This window comes from Dendrobium catenatum, unplaced genomic scaffold (genome assembly GCF_001605985.2).
Source record: "Dendrobium catenatum unplaced genomic scaffold, ASM160598v2 fragScaff_scaffold_1639, whole genome shotgun sequence".
Taxonomy (NCBI): Eukaryota; Viridiplantae; Streptophyta; class Magnoliopsida; order Asparagales; family Orchidaceae; genus Dendrobium; species Dendrobium catenatum.
In genome coordinates, this window is record NW_021320101.1 from 1438965 (window position 1) to 1450195 (window position 11231).

Genomic DNA, 11231 nt, shown 5'->3' on the forward strand with positions numbered 1-11231 from the left:
TTGTGGAATTAATTGATTCACTGAGATCGTGCTAGTCCTCCGCTAAAGCCTTGTGAGAGATCATTCATAGTATTAATCTCATTGTTAGTTTAGGGATTTCTTGTTGAAACTTTCCATGTATGCAATGTTATATTAATTGATTGTTTTACGGTCTTAACTACTATACATGTGATTTAGCCTAAGCTTATTTCACCGCTCTTTGTGTTTTATGTTGTCGTTCGAAATCACTATAAAGATATAATTATTGCGCTCTAAATATTAAGCGAGCAAATTCATTAATCTTGCATGTACGTTTCACATCATGTAGTCTCCTTAAATTTGCTTGTACCCAATTCCCTTCAAAGACCATATAGGGCCTTCTTTAGTATGCACACCGTATTAGTAGCTCGCTTTTTCTCAAATCTTGGAAAAATACCCAAATAAATTTCTTCTTCTAAATTCTCATACAAAAAAGCATTCTTCACATCATATTGTTGAAGATGTCAATTATGCTATCAATGATATAAGAATTCTTATTCTGCTCACCTTCGCCACAAAGGGAAATATCTTCTAACAATCAATATCATGTATCTATGTTTAACTTTTAGCAGCCAGTCATTCTTTATCAGCTTTGTATCTCAAAGTGAACACCCATCTGAATTTTCCTTTAGGTTTATTTACAGACTCTAACATATAACATATTAGTTTTTTCAATGCATTCATTTCATCTTTCATAGCATTTTTCCATTTATGTGTAGATAATGCCGTAGATAAAGTATTTGCAGCATATGAACTGTTTGGATTCCCATTAAAATTTCTATGGAGTTGAGAAAGTTGTTTATCAGACATATTTGAACAATGGATGTAAAATACTTTGTGCAATTTTTGCTACTTTTCATAAATATGCACAGCCTTTAAGTCAAGGTGTGAATATGAATTCAAGAGTAGATTTCGCTTCAAGAAGTTCGGCATAGGGATATATTTTTAGAGGTTTTTAGACTATCTATTACTAATGCTCAAAGTTAATTTAAGAGACAAAACTTGAACATATTTAGTGAAGTTTAGTACTCATGTAGTCAAAAGTGTCATCAAGCTTTTTTCGGGGTTTCACATGCTTATGTTCCCCTTAGCTCCAAAGTTTTCTCATATAAAAGATCATTTTATTAAAGAAAATTATAAAGAAGTCTAGGACATCTTCATGCTCTCAGCTTTTTAGAACATTTGAAATGAAAATAATAATGGATGTTTTTTGAATGACATAAGGACCAAAATAATCCCTTGTGTTTTTACGAAGGATCAAATGGTCCGCAAATATTTAAATGTCTCATTTTAGTTCCTTGACTTTTTAAATAGGGACTTAAATGATCCCACAAAATGATAAATTTCCTTATTTAAAGAGTTAAGAGACTAAATTAGTATTTTTATATAGCTTGAGACAATTTTGATCCTTTAGAAATAGTTAGGTGACCAATTCAATCATTTTCTCTTTTATAAATGATGTTAAGAATGATTAAATAATATGATTAATTGCTTTATCTCAAGCCAACTTTTGTACGGCTGCATGATGGAAATGAGGCATTTAAAATTTTATAGAAAAAAAGAGCTTTAAATTTTCCTAATAAGTCTCAATTATTTTATATTACTTTTCTCTATAATGTTTTCTTTATTTGGTTAACTTTTTATCATATAGCTCTTTTTTGAATCATTTTTATGTTAGTTCATGAGAATTTCTGGCAAAAATTCTTGCATAAGCAAAAAGTTCATTCCAAGTAAAACCGAACAGTCAAACAGTGCATAATGTACATTCACATTTTTGTCAAGAAAAAAGTCATCACTTCCTTATTTAAATGACATATTAAAGTAGCAAATAGAAGTTTTCAGGTATCTTCTAACCATAAGAATTTAACAATTGCAATCAATCTAAGGCTATTTGCCACCATCATATCCGATCAGAACAGATAGTAACATAGAAACAGCCCAAACAACAAAATATGGGAGAATATACTTATAGCATCTTTACTTGGATAATATTCAAAATCATAGATAATTCTGAAATTTACAAATAAACGCTCTAAAAAAATTAAATTTAAGAAAATAATGGGCCCATTGGTAACAAAAGAAGGTCAGAAAGTATTGTTCCAATACTGCATGTGAACCACCAACGCAATGGCACAAACCATAATTATGAAGAACGAGTGATAGGGTGGACTGACTGCAGCACTGTCAAATAGTAATTTTATCTACTTTGGAACAGCAGTTTAAGATTTGCTACTGTTAAATTCAGAGAATTGGAGAGGGAAAAAAGCTTAATTTATTGCACAAACTTTCCCCTATTTACAGATCTATACAAGATATGTTAATAAAGAAACAAATAGTTACAGAATAATGCATAATTGCTCTAATATAATCCTTCCTAGCCATCTAAATATGGAAGGATATCAGTGTGATCCAGATGAATCAAAATGCCAAGGGATGGCTAGGATTTAATAGGTGAGCCTCCCATGGATTTCGATCCTATCCGTGAGATCAAAATGCCAAGGGACGGCTGGGACTTAACACTCCCCCTCAAGCTGGAGATAAAGATCCGTCATTCCTACTTTGGTAATCAGTCCCAAAAGGTAGAGTTGTTGAATCCCTTGGTAACAAAATTTACAAGCTAGTCTTTTGATGAGACATGGTCGATATATATAAGACCACTGTCTAATTTATCCCTTATGAAATGTATGTCCACTTCTATGTGCTTGGTCCTGTCATGTTGAACCAGATTGTAAGATATGCTGATTATTGATTTGTTGTCATAGTATAGCTTCATGGGTCCTTCTCACTTGATCCTTAGGTCTTCTATAATTTTATTGATCCACAGTAGCTCACATATTCGTAAGGTCATAACTTTGTATTCTTCTTTTGCACTAGATCTTGCCACCACATTTTATTTCTTGCTTCTCCATGTAACAAGATTTCCTCCAAGAAATGTGCAGTATCCTGAGGTAGATCGTCTTTCTACTGATGATCCTGCATAATATGCATTAGTATATGCTTCTAGGGTTATTCCAGAATCTCTTTTGAACAGAATCCCTTTACCTAGGATCCCCTTAAGATAGTGCAATATTATGTCTATAGCTTGCATGTGAGTCTGGTTTGGATTTTGCATGAACTGACTGATCATGCTTACAGCAAATGCTATATCTGGTCTAGTGTCGAAAAGATAGATTAATTTTACCACAAATCTCTGGTAATATCCTTTATCTACATTTTAATCTTCTTTAGCTTCCCCTAATTTAAGATTTGGTTCTACTGATGTTGGTTTCGATTTACAAGCAAGTTTACATGTGTTCTTTAAAAAGATCATTAATGTATTTTTATTGTGAAATGAAGATTCCTTTTGATGGAGTGGGCCACTTCAATTTCAAGAAAATAATTTAATCTACCAAAATCATTAATTTCAAGTTCCTTTGCAAGATATTTCTTTAGAATTACTTTCTCATTTTCTTCATTCTCAGTCAAGATGATATCATCCATATAAACCAATAAAATTGCGACTTCTACTGAGTCACTCGTGCTTGAAGAATAATGTATAATCTTCTTGGCTTTGTCGATAACCATTAAGTAACATACATTTGAAAATCTACCAAACCAAGCTCTAGATAACTGCTTTATCCCATATAGAGCATTTTTTAACCTACAAACTTTATTACCCCCAAATTGTTCCTTGAATAATGGTGGAATCTCCATAAATATTTCTTACTCCAAGTCCCATGTAGGAATGTGTTTTTTGATATCGAATTCTAGATGCCAGTTATAATTAGTTGCTAGTGAGAGTAGGATCTTCAGGAACAAAAGTTTCTTAGTAGTCAATCTCATACGTATGAGTGTACCCTTTCTCCACTACTGTTGCCTTATACATTTCTAGTGTACCATCAGCTTTGTATTTCACATAGAAAACCCATTTGCAGCCAATTGGTTTTTTCCCTGCTGGTAGGTTGGTGATCTCTCGTGTATTGTTCTTTTTCAGGGCCCGCATTTCATCTTTCATGTCACTTTTATTATTTTCATCAGATAAGGCTTCAGAAATATCATTAGAAATATGAATATTATTTAGTGTAACCATAAAATTTTTGTGTGAAGGTGAGAAGTTATGGAATGATACAAAGTTAATTATGGGGTTAAGAGAGGATTTTTTTGTGAACTTGTATTTACTTCAATTTCAGGAGACAGTTCATATTCTTGAATCTGCTTTGGAGCATAATTTGTATTTGTACAGCTTAAATACACTTTCCCAAACCTTGTATTATCCATAAAAGCTTTGTTTGCAGTTTCCTTGGCTTTGATTTTAGGTTTAGGTGGATTGGTTTGAGGTGGAGCTAAAAGGTCAAGAGGGGCAAGCTCACTTTCCTCATATTCCTCGGTTTCAATCTCCCCCTGAAGATGAGGTATGGTGAAATAAGATTTTTTTTCATCAAAAGCAACGTCAACAGATAGAAGAGTTTTCTTGTTAGAGGGATGATAACACTTGTAACTTTTATGGGTGGATGAATTTCCAACAAAGATATATTTGAGAGCTCTTGGATCTAATTTTCCACTATTTTGATTGTGAATGTGAACATAGGTAGTGCACCCGAAAATTCTTGCTGTGAGGTTATTATGGGTTCGAAATTCAGGGTAAAAAGAGGATAGAATATCCATTGGTGTTTTTAATCCCAAGGTTGTTGAAGGTGGTCGGTTTATGAGATATGTGGCAGTAAGAATGGCTTCCCCAGTAGGATTTGGATGCATTATGGTTGAATAGAAGTGCACGGGTGAGTGCCAGAAGATGGTCATTTTTTTCTGCAACTCTATTTTGTTGTGGGTATGAATACAGAAAGACTCATGAATGATACCTTGCTTTTGAAAGTAGGAGGATATAATTTGGTTAAAATAATCATTGGCATTGTCAGAACAAAATTTTTTTATTTTTCTCCCGAATTGATTCTGGATCATGGTGTGAATATGGGAAGGATCGTGCTCACATCAGATCTATTATTGAGGAGAAAGATCCAAGAGACACGAGTGCAATCATCAATGAATGAGACAAACCATCGAGCCCCTAAGATGTTAGGAATCTTTTAGGGTCCCCAAATATCATTATGAACAAGGTAGAATGGCCTATGGCATCTCTAAATTTTGTTTGGAAAATAATCTTGTTTATGTTTGGCCAACTCACAAGTTTCACAATGAAAATATTCATTTTTCAACTTGTAAAAAAGTTTTGGGTATATATTTTTTAAGACATCAAAAGATGGATGTTCTAATCTAAAATGATAAAGCCAAATAGTAGATTTTTTTATTAAATAAGGATAACATATAATCGCCATTATTGATAATAGTGGATTTGTTTAGCTCTTCCGGGTAGTACAATCCATTTCTCTCCTTAGCAAGTCCAATCTTCTTCCCTGATCCCTGGTCTTGAAATAAGCAACAAGTAAGATTAAATGGGACTTGACATCATGATCACAGGTAAGTTTTTGCATAGAGATTAGGTTTGTGGATAATTGAGATACGTAGAGCATATTTTTTTTAGAGTGAGGGACGGAGATAAGGGTATGTCTCCTTAGCCTGCTACTATGGTAAGAGAATCATCAGTGGTGATGATTTTCTTATCACTCGAGCAAGGAGTGTAGTTGATGAAGTGGGTAGTGGAGTGTGTCATATGATATATGGCTCCTGAGTCAATGATCCATACTCATTTCAAATGATTTCTAGAGGCACTTAATCCAATGGATATAGAAAATTTATCTGAACGCGCAAGATAAGAAAATTCAGGTGATATTTCAAGTGATACCATGAGTTGTTTTAGCTTATCAATATCTTCTTTGTTGAGCTCTCTGAAACTGGACTATATTTTTTTGTTGGGATAACTTGTTGTAGTGTTAGCTTGTGATGTTCCCTTTTGTCTACTGCTTTGATTCCACTCATTACTTGGGGGCTTTCCATATAACTTCCAGCATGTCTCCTTTGTGTCTTGATTTCTTGCAATAACTACACCAAAGGGAGTCTTTGTCTTGAGGTTTTGAGAAATCCTTACCTCTTTCCTTCCATGACACCTCTTTGGTTATCACCATTGTTGAACTTTCAACAATCTTTGGTTCCACCATTACGCCTCGTCGGCTTTCCTTAATACGACTGAGAGAAATGGTCTCATTTAGTGAGGGTGTCTCCTCTTTGCCAATGATCTAAACTCTAATTTGGTCAAACTCTGTATTTAATCTTACAAGAAAGTCATACACTCTATCTTTCACAATAAAGCTTTTTAAGATATCTGCATCTTCTTGATAATTAGTCTTTATGCATCTATAGTGATCAAATTCTTGTCACAAGCTTTCAAGAAGAGGGGCATGTTTAGTCGCGGTCTTACTTCTTTGTTTTGTGCTTCCCACCTTGACTTTAATTTCGAAGATTTGTGCAGCATCACGAGCTTTTGAGAATGTTTGCCTGGCGGCATCTCATATGTCTTTTGATGTAGATAGGAATATGAAAGTATATCTAATTTTTGGAGTCATGAAATTTCACAACCATGACATGATCATGGAGTCTGCTTCATCCCATGTCCAAAAATTAGGATCTTATTCTTTTGATTATATCCCAAAGAGGTGATTCATCTTTTCTTTTCCCTTCAAATAGGACTTCACAAATTGAGACCACTTCAAATAATTCTTCCCATTTAAGTGATAAAAAGGTTGCATATTTTGGAGATCTCCTCTTTCGTGTGCACCATAGAGCCCTCCATTTGGTCAATTTGGGAGGAATTTGCTTCAGACATTGTGCAAAGGGCAGCAATGAAAGCTATATATCAAGCAAGGAAGCAATAAAGGTTGCATTGGTTATATATAAAATAGCAACAACAAAGAAATGCCGGCAATGAAGGCATGACAATACAAAAAATTTAGAATTCCGGCAACGACAATGAAGGCTTTGTACCATGTTAAATTCAGAGAATTGGAGAGGGAAAAGGCTTAATTTTATTGAACAAACTTGTCCCTATTTATAGATCTATACAAGATATGTTACTAAAGAAACAAATAGTTACAGAATAATGCATAATTGCTCTAATATAATACTTCCTAAATCAGCCATCTAAATATGGAATGATATTAGCATGATCCAAGTGAGCCTCCCACGGATTCCCATCTTAGCCGTGGGATCAAAATGTCAAGGGATGGCTAGGATTTAATAGGTGAGCCTCCCACGGATTCCCATCTTAGCCATGGGATCAAAATGTCAAGGGACGACTAGGATTTAAAAGCTACCATGATCATAAAGATGTTGCCAATGGTAAAACCCAATGGTACTAACAAATATGCCTTAAAATTTCTGAAAAATAGGCAAATAATCATGAAAGCCGAAAAAAAATAACTTCCAGATGCAACAGTCAAAACATGAATCTCTGTAAATTTATGAAGCTGATGAAAATATATATTCAGGATAATAAATAGTGATCAAATAACAATCGCCCATGAAGGGTAAGAAATGCTCTGTTATTTTGTGTGTTCAAGTTCTACTATGAGAGATATAAACTTGGTTCTCCCTTACCTTTGCAACAAGCACACGAAGGGTAAGAAAAGCCTCTTTCCGAAGAGTTGCACTTCCACGATGCCCTCTAGCAGCTTCTTCCTCAGCAGCCTTTACACATATCATCAAAACATAACTAAAAGAAGAAAGCAGAATTCATGTCTGTATATTTACGGCTGAGTTTAATTGATGGATTTGAGCACTTAAAAAGAAAATTAGGAATATTTGTGAACTTAAAATATAGCAAACCCTTATGCTAAAACACTTCCCACGCATAGGCAAAGTTAAAATATATTTAGAATGCCCCTGCTTTGTTTACCTGGAGTAGTAATGATAGCCAGTGGCCTACAGCAGCAGAAGCATCCTTAGATTGAAGAAATGATAGCAAGCATTCTTCTGGTTCTTCGTAATAAGATGACTTAGGTAAACAGTGTTCCAATGTGGCGACCAGCAAGGGAAAAATAAAAATTTCCTTGCAAGAGCAAGATCCAAAGGAGCAAGGCTGTAGCCTGAGAAGCATAGCTTTTATGCATTTAATTATTCCTTCACGAAATTCTTCACATGCCTCAGATGATGAAAGCAAAGCCCCAGAAGTTAATTTTTTTAGCACCATAACCATCTGAAATACCATAGCTTCAAAACTCAGTGACAGGCAGCAATCAGAATTAGATAAAAATGTTTCATCGTAAACAAGCAGTGCCATTACTTAGCATGTTCATTTGTACTTACAGATATTAGCAAACCTTTGACAAACTCATAGTTGAAGTTAACTGAAGGCTTAGCAACTTAGCATTTTAGGTCTTGATTCAACATAATAGGATAATTAACAGATGGAACTTCTAAAACTCATCATAACAAAATATACAACTTATAGATTTTAAATTTACTTGAAGTGATCATCATCACAACCAAACGTTCAGATAAGCTTGCTTGAGCCCAGAGAGTGACAAGGAGAAGAGAAGCTGGCCTGAGCCCTGGGTGTGACAAGGAGAAGAGAAGCTTAACACGGCAGAGTTCTTGAATCATGGCTAACAGTCCAGTCCATTATGCCTCGCACAACAATCAGGTACAACTCAAATCAAGCCACCAATCCAAGCAGAACACACTCATCCCAATAGTCACAAATTAATTAAATCAGCTAAATAAGATCAACTTCGCATCTACTACTTGATGAATTTTACATTAAGATCTCTTGAGTTGTTAAATTATTAATGAATCATTCAGGATTCTTTTATATTTTGAGCGCTTTTAAAATAACATGTGTAATGGCATGCGCCACTCACCCTTAATAATTATGTGTGCACGGTTCCCTGCATTATCAGCTTATGCTCTGGCAAATTTGGTGAGAGAAAAATTATGCTTCTTTCTTGGGCATGTTAGTTTTCTAAGAAGGAAAACCATCTTTTTTTGTTATTCTTCCAACTTGTACTCCTCCAAACTTTTGATAGTGGAATTTATACACCTCATCCCATGCATGTAGATCATTCTTGATCAAACCACGTAAATTAAGCGTTCTTGTCTTAGCGTGCTTGTGCTTATTAATTTTTTATCATATTTGATCATGTGGTACTAGTTTTATTTCTTTTAGGTTTGTATCATTAAAAAAGGGCTGATCTGAGACTTCTGCATAACATATTCCCATTCATGATCATTTGCACATCCAAAAAGAAGATGAAAATATTCATGCCATGCTTCTCATGTCTCAAACACACACATGAATTAGAAAGCTATGATTCATCAAACAAAACATAAAAGGAAACGTGCAATGCTTAATGGGTTAAGATAACACCCCCTCTGGGTTCAATGTACACAGAAAAAGTTGTGATTGCATAGCCTCGATTCCTCTTGAGTAGCTAACTTCATTGAATGGTCCTTCTCAACTCCACACTTCAGCAATAAGAAGGCAATAGTTCCTCCACTGCGCTCTTTTGCTCAGTCAAACAGCAACAATGTTTCACCTTAGGAATCTCTCTTATCAATTGATGGAAGTGAAGGGAAATCAACTACAATTATTCACCCATGTGGCACTCATTTGGCTCGCTCTAGTAACAAAAGACCCCTTTTTAACCACTCTTACGTGTGGCAATGGCAACACCGTAGAGGCTACTTTTCCTAATGGTCTGGGGACAAGTTTCCTCGGGTAGACTGGTGGTTAGGGATCACGTTAGACAAGCCTATCCCCCCTAAAGAAAGAGAACTGCATTGGATACTGTCTGTTCTCTCTCTTGAGTATATTTCGTTCAATCGCCTACTGAAGGCTGCACTCGATTGACGGTCCCTGCTTCCGCTCAGTCGCTCCCAATTCCATTAGATTACAAACAATTACATTCACCAATCCAATATCTAAACTCTACCTTATGATCTTTTGAGCGACACACATCCAAAACAGGAGAAAAAAACTGATATAATTTAGGCCGTTACAATAAAGTTCATTAACAGTTTCGGCTAGCAGGTACCAAATCATCCAAAAAAAGCCCCACTATTAGCAAAACTAAAGAGCTCCAGCTCATAGTTTCCGGTTAATTAGACAGCCTAGAAGATTTGTATGCCATCTTCAACAATAGCTATGATCTCCGGCAATTCAACCTCCAAATAAAGCTCAACAAACAAGAAAAAAAATGCAGCAAAGTATATAGATGTCTGACCTGATTCACAGACCCTAAATGGCACTTCGTTAGAAGCACCTCGAGGCATCTCAACGTGTCTTCAGCCACAGAATCACTAATCACTTGACCACCACCGCCAATTGAATTGGCTTTCTTTCCAGACCTGCACTGAACGGCCGCGTCCAGCAGAAGCAGGAGAGGGAACAGAGTATAACTGGACATAAAATGCAAAAGAGTTCAACAAATGTCTGTGTCATCAACAATCAAAAAACAAAAATCCAGTAGCCAGCTGACAAAATAGCAATATCGAAAAGGAGAGCTTAACTCGAGGCAAGGCTGCAGACCGGCCGCGGGAGAGCGGCGAAGGAAGTCGGCCATCTCGGCGAGGAAGGACGAGTTCTTCCTAGGGTTTCGAGTGAGTTCAAGGAGCTCTATGCAGTAAGGTTTGAGGCGTGAGAAGATGCGCTGTCGATTTTCACTCGAGGAGGTTCCGCGCTTGCCCTCGAGTTCTCCCATTCTGATTGTTCGTTACGCAAGGAAGATGGCAAAAGCTAAACCAGATATAAACGGGAGGAAAAAGAATGAAACGGCGTGCCCACAGTCGACGGCGAAGCAACAGCCAAACTGTCCGCCGTGCGACGCGAGAAGTAAGGCGAGTGGATTGCTCCCGACGCCGGAGCGAGGGAATCCGCTGGTCGGGTAACGTTGTGGACGACTCTCGAGTCTCGTAGTTTAGAACAAATTGTCATGGCCGACTCATCGTAGGGTGGGGATTGGATCATAATTAGCGGGTTGGAGGCGGGTACAATGAGTTGGTTCGGGGAATGTATGCCCCGATGGCAGATACAGCACATTCAGGTCATTGGGTTCGCGGGTCTAGATTGAAATGCGGGAATTTTGCTGACATATATTTTTGCCCATATTTTTTATTTGAATGGATTTAAATGTATCATATTATTTAATTCTTGATATATCATCAAAATATTATCTTGATTGGGCACGAATCTCAAGACAAGATCAAGTTGAAAACTTCAAAAATAAAATAGGAGATCATTTGAACTCCGTTTTTAATAAACTTACAGCCGAACTGAACGTCTCAGA

At 36.1% G+C, this 11231-nt stretch overlaps 1 protein-coding gene across 1 annotated transcript in view; it reads right to left on the reverse strand.

Moving 5' to 3' along the window:
• The window catches only part of LOC110110675, a 52170-nt gene extending 41290 nt beyond the window's left edge, over positions 1-10880 (reverse strand). The window contains exons 1-4 of the mRNA XM_020842268.2: positions 10456-10880; positions 10170-10344; positions 7844-8143; positions 7546-7635 (exon numbers count right to left, since the gene is read on the reverse strand). Coding sequence (XP_020697927.1) covers positions 7546-7635; positions 7844-8143; positions 10170-10344; positions 10456-10646 — 756 coding nt within the window. The 5' untranslated portion in view covers positions 10647-10880. The remainder of the gene's footprint in view (positions 1-7545; positions 7636-7843; positions 8144-10169; positions 10345-10455) is intronic.
• Positions 10881-11231: the final 351 nt, after the last annotated feature.